The sequence below is a fragment of the Lygodium microphyllum genome, chromosome 19, assembly GCF_053477565.2.
Source record: "Lygodium microphyllum isolate KBCC chromosome 19, Lygodium_microphyllum_v1.1.10, whole genome shotgun sequence".
In the NCBI taxonomy this organism is placed as follows: Eukaryota; Viridiplantae; Streptophyta; class Polypodiopsida; order Schizaeales; family Lygodiaceae; genus Lygodium; species Lygodium microphyllum.
This window is the reverse complement of record NC_141153.1, coordinates 89,207,895-89,225,675: the sequence shown is the minus strand read 5'-3', so window position 1 is coordinate 89,225,675 and position 17,781 is coordinate 89,207,895. Positions and strand designations below refer to the sequence as shown.

Genomic DNA, 17,781 nt, shown 5'->3' with positions numbered 1-17,781 from the left:
GATGTCATCAATGAATATGCCAATGAAAGACCTTAGGGTTGAAAAATTCGATTCATCATGTGATTAAACGTCACAGGTGCATTTGTAAGATCAAATGGTATGAATAAGAACTCATTCGATTCAAAAGTGATTCTAGAAGCTGTCCTGTGCACATCTTCTGGCCTTATACGTATTTGATGATACCCACTTTTAAGGCCTATTATACTAAAGATTGCACTTTTCTCTTACCAATCAAGGATATCATTAATCCTCAATATAGTGAATCTATTTTTAATGGTGTATTTGTTCAAGGCACAATAATCAATACACATTTGCCATGAATCATCCTTTTTCTGCACAAGGAGTACAAGTAAGCAAAAGGGTGATGAATTGGGCTGAATCAACCCCTTTTGCAATAGCTCATTAACCCGACTCATTATTTCTTGTTGTTGGGTAGCACTCACTCTATAGGATGGCCTGTTTGGAGGTGTTGTACGAGGCACAAGGTCAATAGAATGATCCTCTAGCCTTTCAAGTGGTTATTCTCCAAGTAGGGAGTCATAAAAACAATCTTGGAATTCTTTTAAGAATTTTGTCTGCTCATTATTCAGCATTGAAACACTAGACTTAGCATCATCTTTACTAACATCTTTTGCAAAAACTACGTACATAGAAAGATGGATTTTTATCATAGAAGAAATTGCTGAAGCAGACACGAGGAATAGACTCTTCCTTCAACTTTATATCAAGAACATGTTGGCTTCTTTTATGCATGCACACTCTGACACCATGGAATACCCAATAAGACATAGCAGGCCTCCAATGGCATAGTGAAAATCCTCACTATCCACATATGACTGCAAATGAATTTGGAGTTTTCCAATGATATGGGTGATTGGCTTTGCATGTCCAAGACAAGCCAACAAACTAGCCTTACCCATGGGACCCATTTCCTCATCTCTAATTTCCAACTTGGTTGCCAATTCTGGGAAAATGAAGTTGGCACGAGCTTTTGCATCAAGAAAACTACAGCATGCTGATCCCTCACATTGGCCTATGCATGGTATAGCTCTGAAGTATTCGTGTTTGGTTGCTCACCAACAAAGATCGGATATCAATCCAGCAGAAGTTTTGTGCTTCTTGCCTTTCTGATCCTTATTGTCATCTACGTGGTTTTTAGACTTACATTTTGGGCATTCATGTATGCCCCTCTTGTTCATAAACATAGCATTTGTTTCCATCATACAATGCCTTTCTTTTAGTAGTTTTCTTACCGCTAGCACATGACCTTTTGCCTTGTTTGCCTTTTTGAAAGAACGACTTTGACTAATTTTCAGCACGTTGATCCTTTTTTGAGGATTTAAAATTGTTGCCCAAAAATCCAGTCTTGCTGCCCTTATTTTCAGCATTGTCCTTTGAAGCATCTTTGCTGCCCTTAAATCCTGTGACATTTCCTTTCATCAATGCATAAGCTGTATTTGCATTTTCAGTCAATTGTGCTATGTTGGTCACTTTTGTCTTGGTGCAATAGTCATGGATTTCTTTGGGTAGACCACAATAGTAGGTCTCTATTTGGTTAGCCATTGTGACCTCATGAAGAGTTAACCGACAACAAAGTTGCCCATAATTTGTTTGTGTACTCTTCTAAATTGGCACAATTTGTGCCAAGCTGTTCAAATGTTGTCACATCCACTTCAAAAGTGTTTGTGAGCTATTGAGAAGAGAAAACCTATTTGAATTGCACCCAAGTTGCTGGTGATTTTCCTTGTATCAAAAGGGTTGTCCACCACTAAAGTGTATTTCCTTTTAAAAAAGTGGCTGCATTGCGCACTTTTGAAGGCTTGGAAAAATTGATCCCAGAGTAGGCCGCACCAAATTGTCGAATTTAGTCCATTCTACGTACCACTAAAGATTTCGAATTTGACTGTTGCTCCACCTTCTTTGTAGTCTTTAACTTTATCCAAAGGAGTCAAGTTGTCATACACGGGCGGCTGCAAAAATGGTGGTTCTAGTGATGCTGTTGCTGCATTTGCATTTGAGATCTGCCTAGTAGTGCCTCCCAAGTAACCAAACATTCTAGTTTGCAATGGTTGAATTTATGGTGGTTGAGATGATTGATTGAGGTGGTGGTTGAGCTTGATTGAGAAGGCGATGGTTAAGTGTTGAAGCTTGAGAGGATTGTTGGAATAAAGGGTCACCATGCCTTTTACGGTGTTCGGGTGTGCACGCACTCTTACACATGTACTATATATATATATATATATATATATATATAATCAAAAATCTAAAGTGGTACTTTGAGATTGTATCCACATAGAGTATTGTGCTCTCTCTCTCACTCTCTACTCTGCACTCACTCTCCCTCACTGTGCGAACCAGAGCATCGCGTGTCTCAATCCTGGTGCACTCTGTTGACAAATTGGTATCAGAGCTTACGTTGCTGGAGCCGCATCAGGACAGTCGTCAGTGGACTGCACTAGGACAGTTTGTCAGGCTGTGTCAGACAATCCATCAGACTGTGCTGCAACAGGACAGCCGTCAGAGCTGCATCAAGACTGTGTCAGGACAGTCATCAGGATTGCATTAGGACAGTCCGTCAGGCTGCACCAGACAGTCCGTTAGACTGCATTAGTCCGTCGGACTGTGTCAGACAGTCTGTCAGACTGCGTCAGTCTGCTAGACAGCTCAGACTGCAGGTGGCAGTCCAATCAAGGTAACAGGACAGATTTTTCATTATTTTTCAGAATTTCAAAGGTTTTCTGAATTAAACCTTTGGTTCAGTGATTGGTGTTGGCATGCGTAAGCAGGGTGTGAAATATTGAGCTGAAAAATTGGGGCCTTTCTTGGATTTGGGGATTTTGATGCATAACAAGACAATTTGATTCAGAAATTGCAAATTTGGTGCAAATTTGCTTGGAAAATTTGGGGCTTTTCACATTTTAGCGAAATTCTGTCAATTTCATTGAAATTTGTTCACATCGGTCCTAAGAAAATTTTGTTTTTTTTGCATAATTTCATTAAATTGTGCAAGAATTGCTTGGTATATGCACTTGGGTACATGTATTGATGCAATTTGGGCGGATTTCCCTTTGAAAATTTGGGGCTTTTGATTGCAATTGTCAAATTTGTGCCCGGGAATGCATTTGGAACATAAATTGTAGTAGAATTTTGGGGATTTCACATGCAATTGGTGCATTGGCCTATAAATCTGGCTGTAATTTATTGTGGTGTGCAGTAGCAAACATTCTCTGTTTCTGGAAATCAATTTGCAGATCTGAAATTTCTGCAATTTCTTGATTTTCACTGCTGGTTGGTACTTGTAGCATACCATGGTCATTTATGTGACATTGCTGACGCTTGAGTCAATTTAGTGCTGCAAATCATGGCTGGAAATAGTGACAGCAGCAAAAACAGTGCTACAATGTCTTGGAGTAGAAGAAATAGGTGAAGCCTATCAAAGCGAAGGGAATAAGACTAGCAAGTATGGAACAAGAAGAGTGGGATGATTTAGATGAGCTTGCATGCTCTACCATAAAGCTCTCAGTGTTAGACAACTTGCTCTTTAACATTGAGAAGTTGAATTCAACATATGCTGTTGAGTGTGCGGCTAGCGGAAGCGTGAAGATTTTCTGTAGGAGAAGTGTGTAGGTGAGCGAGAGTGAGAGTGATAGAGAGAGTACAAGCTGATTTTGGGTGTACCAACAATGTGTAGGTACACAAAAAATAAAATGTATTTATAATTAGGGCCTGTAAGGGTGCATTCACATGTACAACATAATAATACACGTGTACAATACATGGAGGTGAATAAAGGACCTTTATATCCCAACAACCTTCCACTTAAAGGTCCGAACTGAACCTTTAACCAACTCCCACTAGTCGTATGCAATGCTCATTCTGCCCTTGCTTAAACTTTTAGTGAGAACATCTTCAGGGTTGTCCTGCGTTTTGATATTGGTCAATGTGATTAGACCATCTTCTAGAATATATCTGATAAAGTGATATTGCACATCTATATTCCTTGTGCGTGAATGATACATGGCATTCTTAGTCAGATACATAGCACTTTGGCTATCACATCCCAACATTGGAGTACTCATAGACATGCCGAGATCCTCTGCAAGTCTACTCAACCATATAGCTTCCTTAGAAGCTTTAAGAGCTGATATGTATTCAGCTTCAGTAGTACTGAGTGCTACAATGTTTTGCAACTTGGAGCACCAAGAGACGGCCCCGCCCACAACTGTAAAGACATAACCGCTGGTGGACCTACGAGTGTCCAAGTCACCTGCCACGTTTGCATCACAATAACCCTGCAGACTAACTGCACCGTCCCCATAGCAAATACACTTTCTTTGTGTACCCTTTAGATATCTAAGGATACACTTGACAGCCTCCCAATGTGGTTTGCCAAGATTTGACATAAACCTATTGACAACTCCCACTGCATGAGCAATGTATGGATGAGTAGCGACCATAGCATATATAAGAGAGCCACAAGCTGATGCATAAGGGACTCCTTTCATAACATTGGCTTCCATGTCATTTTTTGGGCTGTTGGCTTTACTAAGCTTAAGATATGGAGATAAGGGCATGCCAAGAGGCTTAGCTTCAGCCATGTTAAATCTGTTCAGTACCTTTTCAATGTACTTCTCTTGAGATAAGAACAACAATTTCTGCATTCTATCCCTGCGAATCCTCATGCCCAATATATTCTCTGCATTCCCCAAATCTTTCATGGAGAAAGCTGATTTCAGCTGATTTTTGAGAGTGTCCAAGCTAGTCTTTCTTTTGCCAACTAGCAACCTATCATCCACATACAAAACAAGTATAATTGGGCTGCCATCTGTATCCTTTTTCATGTACAAACAATAATCTGCATGGCTGCGTATAAATTCATGAGAGAGCATAAAAGTGCCAAACTTTTTGTACCACTGCCGTGGTGCTTGCTTCAGCCCATACAAGCTGTGTTTTAGTTTTACACATCATCTGCTCTTTTCCAGGGACTACAAAGCCCTCACATTGTTTCATGTAGATTTTCTCATTAATGTCACCATGTGGAAAAGCTATTTTTACATCCATTTGGTACAACTCTAAGTCCAATACAATAGTGAGAGCAAAAAGCACACGTAGAGTGGTCATCTTTACAACAGGTGAGAAGACCTCTTGGAAGTCAACCCCTTCCTTCTGTGCATACCTTTGGCAACCAATCTTGCCTTGTACTTGGGTTTTCCATCAACTGTCTTTACTTTGTAAACCCATTTGTTTGGAAGAGGCTTTCTTCCTTTGGGCAATGACACAAGCTCCCAAGTATCATTAGCATACAAAGATTTAATCTCTTTCTGCATAGCTAGCTCCCACTTACTACTAAATTTGCATGACTTGGCCTCTTTATATGTAAGAGGCTCACGCTCATTTGTAAGCATCACATAGTGCAAAGAAGGGTCATACCTATGTGGTTGCTTTCTTAAGCATGTAGACCTGCATACCCAATGATCTATATTCTTAGGAATCGGGTCTACATCTGGAGGCATGTTATTTTCAGCATTTATTGGTTGCTGTAAGCCATTTTCAGCATGCTGTTCATGCTGTACAACACCTTCATTTTCATTTCCAGCACTTGCATTTCATAATCAGTAATTCTATCTTGCTGTCCATGACCTCCTTGTGCTTCTATTTACTGTCCATCATCATCTGGCTCAAAAACAAGTGGCTGATTATCAATTTTAGCTTGTAGTACAGCATCATGAGGCTCATCATTTGAAGTAATAGATGGCTGCAAATTTTGAAATTTGACATTTTTCATGTCTTCATCAGAGGCTAAAGTACTTTTCAGCAACTTTGCCTCATTAAACACAACATTATGGCTGTGAACAGTTTTTTTTGAACTGTGGTAACCACACTCTATAGCCAAATTCACCCTCATCACCATAGCCCATGAAAATGCCTCTTGTGGATTTTGGGTCAAGTTTACTCTCTAGCACATCTCTAACATGCACAAAAGCATCACAACCGAATATCCGTAAATGGTTATATGAACCTGTTTGGAGAGCGGTTGCAAATGTGAACCGCGGTTTTGAGTGCCTCTCCCCAAAATTCATGAGGGCAATTAGTAGTGGACAACATGCACTGCACTCTCTCACATAAAGTCCTATTGTATCTTTCAGCCACACCATTTGAAGAAGGGCTGTAAGGAGCTATAAGCTCTCTCTTGATTCCATGCAAGTCACAAAAAGACTTAAACTCAGTAGATGTGAACTCACCCCTATTATCAGTTCTCAAGCTTTTCAACTTTCCATCTGTCTGAGTGGTCACAAATGCATGAAAAGTTTTAAAAACAGCAAACACTTCACTTTTCTTTTTCAACAGATAAACCCAAATCTTCGTAGAATAATCATCAATAAAAGAAACAAAATATGCAGCACCACCCAACGATTTCACGGGCATACTACATACATCAGAATGCACTAAGTTCAAGACATTGGACTTATGAGAGACACCAGAGTAAAAGGAACTTTTAATTTGCTTTCCAAACTGATAGTCATTACAAAAATCAAGTTTAGAGCCTTTTCCATTAACCCTCTTCAAAGAGGTAAGGACATCAAGTCCTTTCTGGCTCATATGGTCTAGTCTCTTATGCCACAACTCCAAATGACAACCAATTTCAACAATTGCAAGAAACTTGCCATTCAAAGTTTTACAGTGCAAACAATACAAACTGCCCTTCTTGGTTTCTTTTGCAATCAGCATTGAACCCTTTTTCACTTTCCACAAACCACCACCAAACAATGTAGTGTAACCATGTAGGTCAAGCTGACCAACAGATAGTAAACTCTTTTTGATGCCAGGCAAATATTTGACATCTTTCAACACAAGCTCTTGCTCATTATCTAAAGACAAGTGTATAGTGCCAATCCCATCAATGTTGCAAGCATGGTTATTTCCAAGATACACCTTTTCATAACTGACTGCATTGAACATAGCAAAACACTCCAAGTAAGCAGTTACATGGAAAGAGGCACCTGAGCCTACAATCCAAGTCTGAGTGACACCATCATCAACTGAGAAAAGTGTATCAATCACATCAGCCTTGGTAATCTGTATATCTTGCATGTGACATACAAGGGCATCATAATCTACTGCACATAGTTATTAGCCTTTGCATCCGAGAGCTCCTCTATGACTACACTGGAGGCCACATTGGCCTTTTCCTTGCCTTTGGCTACCTCAACTGCATCTGTCTTATCCTCTTTCTTCTTTTTGTCTCCTGCATTCTTTTTTCTCTCTTGTTCCTTCTTGTAGTATGTGCAATCATGCTTCTTATGGCCCTTCCGACCACACTGATAGCAAGTAACATCACTCTTTTCCTTTCCTTTGCTCTTGCTTCTGCGTCTTTGTCTATCATTTGCATTTTTCTTTTCAGCCTTGCCTCTAATATTATAAGTTGAGTTGCTGTCTTCTCCACTAGACTTACATCTAATTTTTTCATTCAAAATTGAACCCCTCACACCATTATATGAGAGATTGGGGTTATTACAAAGAGAAACTACCAAGGTCTCCTAGGAATCAGGCAATGTCATGATTAGAAAGATCACCCTCAACTTATCATCAAAATCCAAATTAGCATCCTTGAGCTAATTTAAATACCAGTAAATGCACTCAAGTGCTCAGCTACAGGCTTGGACTCATCCAGTCGCATATTCATCAACTTGCGCATTAAATGCACTTGTTCAACAGGTGTGGTGATTTCATAGGTAGTTTTCAATTTCTCTCATATTGCATGACCAGTATCTAAGCCCTTAATGTTTGTCAAAATGTCATCAGTGACACCCATCTTTATATAAGCCACAGTCTTTTTGTTGACTTTGGCCCAATCTGCATCAGACATTGTGTAGGTTTATCTTCTTGCAAAGCATCCTCACAATCCTTTTAAGAACAATATGCCTTGCATACGGTCTTTCCAAAGGTCAAAACTCTAACCATGAAACTGTTTGATTTCCATCAAACTCTTAATGTCAGAACTGGAAGATGTTGCAACAATTTTTATTACAAACACAAGTGTAAATGCATTGAACTGCAAGAGCACAAGCTAAACCAACAAGGTCACTGTTGTTCTTGCCCAACCATCAATAAACCTCTGCTGTTTTTACATAAACCAGCCACCACATGGGCAATTACTGCAGAAATTTACTAGAATCTGCACAAAATTCCAAATTTCCAGGTCTAACGGTGCGTATATGTCAGCCAATCTGACCCAAGTGAGCAAAATTTTATCAATACATGAAAAACCCCAAAATTTCTAGGTCCAATGTCAAGAAATTTTACTTGGATGAGCAAAATTTCAACAAGTTTGGCAAAATCCCTAATTTAATTGAGGTCAGCATGCACAATGTCTGCAATTTTTGACACAAATGTCACTGTTAAGCATAAACAACATGAAATCTGGGAAAAGCCCCAAATTTCGAGAAGCAGATTTGCACAGATTTGTGTTTTGTGCTTATATGCGCGAACACCCGAAAGAGCAGGAAATAAGAAAGATTGAAAAATTTCTGATTCATAAGAAAAAGGGGGGGGGGGGGGGGGAGGGGTGTTGACCTGTCCGTTTGATGGGCGTTAGTCTGTGCAGCCCCGTGTGACGCGTGACCAGAAATGGTTGCCCGCTGGTCCTTGCCCCACGACACGTGACGCGCACTAGTCTTCTGCTCGGCTGCTCGCTAGTGCCGCTGGTCTTCTACACGACTGCTCGTTGGTCTTCTACACGATTGCTCGCTGGTCTTTTGCACGACCTATGCTGCATAGGTCGTTTTTCTTCAAGTCAACTTGTGCTGGTCGTTTGTACGCAGCTTATTCTGCCTCAAGTATGGAGTGTTGTTTGTAGACTGTTGTCAGTCCTGTGACCTGACACTCTTGGGAAACGCGAACGCTGTAACCAACTCTCTGATACCAATTGTTGAGTGCGCGGCTAGCGGAACCGTGAAGATTTGCTGCAGGGGAAGTGTGCAGGTGAGTGAGAGTGAGAGTGAGAGTGACAGAGAGAATACGAGCTGATTTTGGGTGTACCAAAAATGTGTAGGTACATAAAGACCTTTACATCCCAACATATGAAATGTGGTGAAGACTTGAGGAATTGTATGCTCAGAAAAGTGCGGTCAACAAGGTTTATTGGCTGAAAAAGTTGATGGACCTTCACAACATGAAGGAAGGTATAGTCATGTTTATACATTTGAATGAGTTCAACTCAATTTTCAGTCAGTTGATTGCTTTGGATTTCCATTGATGATGATGAGTTCAAGGCTACTTTCTTGCTATGCACTTTGCCTGAAAGTTGGGATACTTTCAGGACAGCTTTGAGTAACCCAAATGCTCATCTGTTATATTTTGATGTGGAGAGTTCTTTGCTGATGGAAGAACTCATCATGCAAAATAATTCAGCAAACAAGTCTTCTAATGCATTGCACCTTAGGGGCAGATTTCAGCAAAAGGGAAATTTTGAAAATAGAGTATGCAACAAGTCTCGTGGCAAAAATGTGGAGTGTTATCATTGTGGCAAGAAAGAGCACTACAAAGGGGATTGTTTTCAATTGAAGAAAGAGAAAGGCAAAAGAAAAACATTGAAGACAACAAGGTTGAGAAAAAAGATAGCCAACCTGCAAAGAAAAGCAGTGTGAAGATAGAGGAGATAAATGTAGTCACTCATGAGAATGACAGTGACGGTGATGTACTTCTTGCTTCTTCTTTGAGTTCCCATGCATTGATTGTAGTTTTTGATGATTACATGCACACTTGGGTACTTAACTTAGGTGCGTCTTTTCATGTCACACCACATTATAAGTGGTTTTTTGACTACAATGGTGGTGCATGTGGTGTTGTCCACTTGGGAGATAACTATGCATGTCAAATTGCAAGTATTGGCAGTGTGGAATTGGAATTTCAGCATGGCTCCGTGCTTGTTTTGCATAATGTGAGGCATGTACCTCAACTCAAGAAGAGCTTGATAAGCATAGGGTAGCTAGACGATGAATGCTATTATTGTTAGAGATTCATCGCCTGACCAGGTGCAGTCGGACAGTTACTGTCCATGTGCAGTCGGACTGCACAGTCGGACTGCCATGTGGCAGTCCGACCTGTCCTGACAGTCGGCTGCATTTAATGCAGCCGACAGGTTCTTTCTGGCGCCCTGTTTTTTTGGCTATAAATACCTGAGGTTTTCAGCAGTCTCCCACACTTCTCTGCTCGCAGATTATAGACTGGTGGCACGCGCAAATTCCGTCTCTGTTCGCAGATTTCAGACAGGAGACAGTGCAGACTGCAGCGGACTTCGAGGTGAAGAGTAGGTTGCATCGTCGAGGTGGAGACACGCAGTCCAGCGCACTGCGCCCGTGTATATATCTGCATATCTTTGTATTCAACACACTTTATACAGCAGATCTTCATCTTCCACTGTCTCTTTCTCTCTCTTCTCTCTCTGCGTTCTCTCTCTCTCAGTTTTACGCTTCCGCACCGCTGCACTCTGACAATTATATCATCTTTGGGGATAGCAAATGGAAAATTTGTAAGGGCTATCACATTGTTGCCAAGGGCTCTAAAGGTGATACTTTGTATCCTTTATATGTATGTAGCGTGCATGACCATGTAGTCACCATAATCAAGCAACCAAGTGTTTCTTTGTGGAATAGCCAGTCAGGACACATGAGTCAAATTGGAATGAAAGTGCTTTCTCGTTTGGGTTATTTGCTGTATTTGAGGTATGCTGATTTTGAACAATGTGATCATTGTATTTATGGTAAGCATGCTCAAACGTCACATAAAAAATCTCTTTCTCTAAAGTATTCACTCTTAGAGTTGGTACATTCAGATGTATGTCAGATGCTAGGGTTATCTCTAGGGGGAAAAAAGTATTTCATTACTTTTGTTGATGATGCTACACACAAAGTATGGGTTTATCTAATCTGTCGAAAAGACGAGTCCTTGGATAAATTAAAAAAATTCATGGTACTTGCTGAAAATTAGACCAACAAGACATTAAAGTGTCTTCACTTTGACAATGGTGAGGAATATGTGTCCAAAGCCTTTTAGGACTTTTGTAACAAGAAAGGGATTAAAAGGGAGCTCATCACCTCTCACAATCTACCCCAAAATGGTGTTGCAGAGGGTATGAATAGGACCATTCAAGATAAGAGTCCTTACAATGCTATCACATGCTGCTTTACCTCATGGATTTTAGGCAGAGGTTGTTATGATAGCCGTACACTTGATTAATCGGTTACCAAATAGGACTTGCGGGGGGGGGGGGGGAGTCCCGCAAGAAGCGTGGTTGGGCAAGCCACCTTCGTATGCTCACTTGAGAGTGTTTGGTTGTTGCGAGGCATTTGTGCACATTCGCAAGGAAGAACGCAGCAGACTTGAGCCAAAGTCTTGTGAATGTATTTTTCTTGATCATTGGGTTTGTATGTTGACTAGAATGCAAAGATAGCCAGATAGGTTTTTTCCTAGTGTCAATTATGTGGTTGATTATGTCACGTTGACAGATTGTGGTGAGCCATCATGCTTTAAGGAAACAATGGACAGAAAAGACAACAATAAATGACATAAGGCTATGTTGTCTGAGATGGAGTCTCTTATGAAAAATGACACTTGGGATTTGGTGCTTTTTCCTAAAGGAAAAAAATTGCTACTATGCCAATGGGTTTACAAAATGAAAGTCACTTTTGGTCCTTTGCCAAGGTACAAAGTACGATTGGTTACTAAAGGGTATAAGCAAGAACATGGAATTGATTTTGATGAAATTTTTTCTCCTGTAGTCAAAATGACTACTTCGTGAACCATTTTGGGCTTGGTTGCATTTGAAGATATGGAACTCATACAAATAGATGTAAAAATAACTTTCTTACATGGTGATCTACATGAGGAGATCTATATACAACAACCTGAGGGTTTTGTTACAAAGGGGAAAGAGCACATGCTATGTAAACTCAACAAGAGTTTGTATGGGCTGAAACAAGCACCACGAGAATGGTATCATAAATTTGATACATTTATGCAATCTTAGGGATTCCATAGATCTCAAGTTGATCATTGCTTATACACCAAGAAGGCAATAGATAGCAGTCTTATTCTCTTGGCTTTGTATGTGGATAACATGTTGATTGCTAGGCAGGGATGTTCATGCTTTGGACTCCTTGAAACAAAGCCTACACAGTAGCTTTGATACGAAGGATCTCGGTGAGACCAATTATATTCTTGACATACGTATGCTTAGGGACAGATTGAAGGGTCTTCTCTCTTTGTCACAGTATAAGTATGTTACTAAGGTTTTGCAGTGTTTCAATATGGAGAGGGGAAAGCCATTGGTGTACCGTTGCCTTTATATGTGAAACTTAGTGTAAATGACAGCCCTATATGTGATGATGGAAAAGTTGAGATGACCAAATTCTTTAGGCCAAACACACATGAAACCTTTTCAAGCATGATAATGTTCTCATCTATTTCAATAATGGAAATCTGTCCAATGTCTCGTAATGCACACAAAATATTATTAGCCCCTATAACTGATCCCTAGTTTTGCACATTTTCATATAACACAAACAAGTTACAAAAGGATGTTATGTGCTTGAAGGCACCGTTGTCAAAAATGTTGTTTTCAACCACCGATAAGCCATGTGCATGAGAAGAAGGATTATAGGAACAATGCACAACAAATGTCAGGGCATGTAGCAACCATAGCATACATAAAGCTACTTACAGCTAAAGCACAAGGAATCCTTGTTTTCAGTTACAACCATCGCATGAGCTAGTCTTGTGGTCAAATTCCACATGGATCAATGCAGTGTCTATGCGTGCAAAACTAGGGATTAGCTATAGGGGCTAATAATGATTCGTATGCAATATGAGACATTGGACAGATTTCCATTGTTGGAATAGATGGAAACATTATCATGCTTGAAAAGGTTTCATGTGGTTAGTAGATACACGGCATATTTTGGCAAGAGGCATTGGGAAGTAGTGAAGGGTATCATGAGATACCTTAAGGGCACAAAGGACTTGTGCATCTGCTTTGGAAAGCAGAAGTCATCTGTTGGCTTCATGGATGCAGACTACGCTAGTCATCCTGATTGCAGGAAGTCTACTTTAGGATATGTGTTCATGTTCACAGGGGGAGCAGTCTCTTGAATACCCAGGCTGCAGAAGTGTGTTGCATTGTCTACTATAAAGGTAAAGTATGTGGTTGCCATTGAGGCATGCAAGGAGGCTTTATGGCTTTCACGTCTAGTGAGAGAGTTTGGTATTATAGAGGTTTCTATCCTCCACTGTGATAGTCAGAGTGCTATCATGCTAGCATGGAATCTTGCCTTTTATGTAAAGACAAACCACATATAGATGAAGTATCATTTTATTAGGAATGTACTTGATAGCAAGAGCATTGAGCTTGTCAAGGTATATACCAATGATAACCTTGCAAACCTTCTCATGAAGGGTCTTCTAGTAGAGTGGTTTGCTCATTGCTGCTAGATGATGGGGGTAGGATAATATGTGTGTATTTCAGCTTTGTACATACTTAGATTGAGCTGATTCTTTTCTCTACCTTCAAGCACGTTGCCTTTAGGTGGGAGGTTGTCGGGAATAAAGGGTCACCGTGCCTTTTATGGTGTTTGGGTGTGCAAGCACCCTTACACATGTACTATATGTGTATATTATCAAAAGCCTAAAGTGGTACTTTGAGATTGCATCCACATTGAGTCTTGTGCTCTCTCTCTCTCTCTCTCTCTCTCTCTCTCTCTCTCTTTACTCTACACTCACTCTCTCTCATTGTGCGAACCACAACATCGTGTGTCTTGATTCTCACGCAGTCCGCTTACAAGGATGATCGAGTTGATGAGGTGATTGATGGCTCTAAGGGTCTCTTTATATAGTATTTAGGAAGGGGGGGAGGGTATGTTGATACGTGATAGGGGGTATGCTTTTTTGTTAATGCAAAAGCAAAGTGTTAGTACAAAACGCTAAAAGCATGAGTTAGAGTGTTAAGGCTTTTTAATTAGCCTATTCTCTTTTGCATCGGTGCTTTGCCTTACTCAACACTTTTCTTGTGTTTTTACTCGCGGTGATAGTTATGACATTGATCTGGGTCAGCAGCTTTGAAGACTACGTCTCATCATTGATGTTGATGGTGGCTGTGTTGGGGGTACTTGCGCTGAAGTCGGTGTTCTTTTACTAGTAGTGGAGTTTGATGGTGATGTTGAAGAGGTGGCCGTTGACTAGACAACATCAATGTTCTTTTACCTTTGTTTATGTTCTTTTCTATTATAAGCCTTATAACTTAAGGTCCTTAAATATTCAATTAAGAACTAGTTCATGCGCTGATTATTTGACACTAAATGTTCGATGCTTGGGGGAGATTTGTGTGTGGTTAAAAAATGGGGTATCAGTGTCATTTATATCTGGTAAATGGGGACAGTACATCCATGCACCACCTGAATCTATCTCTTCATGCTTGGCATCATACTTCAATATCATGGGTACAAGCTCTTCCCATATGATGGTATCCTAAACCCTGAAGTTGAGTAGATTAGTGTAGAATGCGTCATACTTGTGAAATGGGAGATGTGATGGCAAGGTCACAGCCTTATCCTCTGATGGGACCATTCCTAGGGATGCAAGCTCATCCCGTATCTCCTCCATCTTGTTGATATGGTCTTTCATGGTCTGTGAGTTGGCAACTGAAAGCTGTCGAAGTCACATCTCAAGGGTCATGCGATGTGCGGAAGTTTGAAATTGGTAGAGAGAAGCTAACTGAGTCTAGACATCTGCTATGGAACAGATCCCTGAACAATTGTGGCTTATAAAGAGGAATGACTGGGTCCTAGAGTTAAGTTGGTCCCCAAGATCTGCCTAATCAGCAGTTGATCCTATGCAAGGATTGCCAGTGGGGCAGGTGATGGGGAGGGTAACAAACTCCCATAAATCAAAGGTATCTAGGATGCACCCTACCTTACATGACCACAAGGCATAGTTGGAGCCATCCAACTTCTCTCGTGCAAGTGTGGGGAAACTTGCAATTGAATAGAGGGTGCCATCATGTCATGATTGCAAGACAAGGGTGCTTGGTGCCATAGAGGGTAGAAACCTAAAGGGATGGTTGGGAGGAGGGCCAGTCATGGTGTACACCATGGTCCGTGCTATGATCTTGTCAGTCTTGATCCTCAGTCTTCACAATTGTGATGGTCGGCGGTCTTCGCATTGGTCCTCTTGATCTCGGTGGTGGTTAACATCGGACTTAACAAACACGGTCATCACTGTTGCGGACTTTGAATGGTCCTCACAGTTTCTTTCAAATTGATGTTTCACCTGCTCTTGCAAATCATAGTGGTCTGCCATGGATGTCCCTCAAAACCTGTAAAGAACACAAGAAAATGCGGTGTTTTAGTGTTGAGGGCTCCACAATGGTCAAAGGCTTGCCACAATAGCTGTGTTTTGAGGGCAGCCTGCTGCAGTAGTAGTCTTCGGGACCGGAGGAGATGACATGAACTCTCCAGCACATAAGATTCACCCAGCAATAATATGCTTTGCTAGGCTGAAAATGCTGCAATTCAGAGTGATTTACAGCAATTTTGATGAAGTCCCCAATTCCTCTCCTTTCTCGATGATACCGTGTGAGAGTGCACAAAGTGAAAGAAGGGAAAACTGAACCAATCTCAGGCTGAATACAAGGCTGCTACAGGCAATCCCTGCAGGTGCTTGACTGTGTCAGTGAGGGCTCCAGAATGTGGCAGAGAATGCGGGCGATGAGAGAGGAGGTGGCTGTAAAGTGGCAATGAATTGCAGCAATGATGGCGATGCCATAAATAAGCACACATTGCAAAACTGGCCAACCTGCTTATGGTAAAGTGAAAAAAGCTGATCAGTTTGACCTGCTGCAACAAATGTGAAAATACTGGCCACCCAGGCTGCCATGTGGCCTGCAAATGTGCCTTGATCTGGGCAGGCTGATGACCATGAATGGCTGGAGAGTGACCAAGAACGGATTAGCAGGACAAATGCACACACGAACAACACGAACAGAGTGCTAGAGCTCCTCTGTCTTCGTTGGAGCTCACAACCAGGAGATGATACACATGATACACAGAATTCTAACAGTTTGGCATTTAAAGTGTTCCTGGGCAACAAAACATTCACGTGCATACAATATTGATATCTGATGATGAAAGTTGTGTGCCTGCTACTTGCTTTTTTTTGGGAGGGGGTAGGCATGGATTTAATCTCATGTTATGTTTATTCTGAAGCATTTTATTTGAGGCCTAGACTGTTTCTTATTAACTGAATGCCAATTTTATGGCAAACAAGGCTGTAAGGCTATTGCTAGTTCTATGGATGCACTTTTGTGTACTCCTGTTTGTGGGTTGGTTTGTTGAAACAAGACTCAATAGACTGGTAAGTAACATGATTATTTTTGTGCACTTTTGTTTATTGGGTGCTTTTTCAAGAAAACAATTCAATGAGCTGATTTTGTATGTTGCAGAGACCTTCAAGGTGGATATAAATAACACAGTGCAACTTCTTCAAGGGGAGAGTGGGAAGACCATACGTGAAAGAAATATACTGGTCTGCATGTTGTTCCTTTTCTTCTTTCTATTGCAACTGTATATGATACACATCATTGACATATTTTTTTGTTCAACTGTTCCTTCATTCATATCTTCTGGGTGGTTAAAACCCTGCAATAAGAAAGCACTCTGCCTCTGAGAAAGGCCCACATGCTTTATGGTGATTGTCTGTGCTCAGGTTGTCGGTGAGTCGGGCCTTTATACTCCTGATGACATTGCTTTGCTTCAAAGTGCTGGGGTGAATGCAGTAAGTAAATTCACTTTTTTACACTTGCTTGGTCTGAACTTGTGCTCTGTTGATTTATTTCTAAGCAAGTCACTGGTTCAGATATCACTTTAGGTTTCTCATTCTAATTGAATCTGGTAGCAGGTTCTGGTAGGCGAATCCTTGGTGAAGCAGAATGATCCAGCAGCTGGAATAAAAGGGCTTTTTGGAAAGGATATTTCAGTAAACTTTGAAGAACAGCTTCAGGTTGCAGCTTGATAATTAAAATACAATTCTTAATAGTTTCAGATGGAACAATACTTTCTGGAGTAGGGAGGTCTACTCTTCTGTTGAGGTTCCAGGTATATATGCTTACACTATTGACTTGTGTTACATCTAAGCAATTAAACTAACATAGCTGTCTCTGACTCTACAGTAATGCTGTACGGGTGACATCATTTATCTTTGATTTCAGACTGAAAGCAGAGGCTGCAGGGCGAAAGTTAACATCCCTTTACAAAATCATACTATACATTGTCACTTGACAGGCTGCTGGCTTTTCATGTGACTTGTATTTTAGGTGATTGTAATTTACGATGCAAAATCTCTACCTGGTAAACCAGTGGCGAGTCTGAAGTTGTAATCATATGAAAACAGGAATTTGATTTGTAATATGTTAGTTTCTGATCTTGTACTACGCATTCTCATTGTTTGACTGCCTGAATTTCTGATGCTAGGACTTGCATTACTAGCTGGGTGCTTTCCTATTTGAGGGTTTGCATTTACATACAATATTTTCTTTGAAGGTCCTGTTACCGGCTATTGAGTGAAAGGGGTGGGCACCTTTATATTGTTAACATGCACAACCGGGGTTCTCGGGCATGTCATACTTAAGTTGCCTAATGCTGGTTCAGAATTCAGAACTCAGTTTTTTGTATGTACTACTTATCAAACCAGTATGCTTGGTTGTTAATGTAGAGAAAGGATTCTTTGTTGAAC

General features: G+C 40.7%; 1 protein-coding gene across 3 annotated transcripts in view; it reads left to right on the top strand.

The window, feature by feature from the left end:
- LOC148020130 (uncharacterized) overlaps positions 1-17,483 on the top strand; it is a 42,313-nt gene extending 24,830 nt beyond the window's left edge. The window contains exons 8-11 of one of the 3 annotated variants that reach the window (XR_015694989.1): positions 16,493-16,575; positions 16,756-16,824; positions 16,948-17,144; positions 17,219-17,483. Coding sequence is in view for 1 of the 3 variants with exons in the window: in XM_087700910.1 (XP_087557036.1) it covers positions 16,493-16,575; positions 16,756-16,824; positions 16,948-17,049; positions 17,219-17,221 (257 nt within the window). In the remaining 2 variants the exon portion in view is untranslated. The remainder of the gene's footprint in view (positions 1-16,492; positions 16,576-16,755; positions 16,825-16,947; positions 17,145-17,218) is intronic. The other 2 variants (XR_015694988.1, XM_087700910.1) reach the window with 2 other exon arrangements.
- The last annotated feature ends 298 nt before the right edge of the window (positions 17,484-17,781 follow it).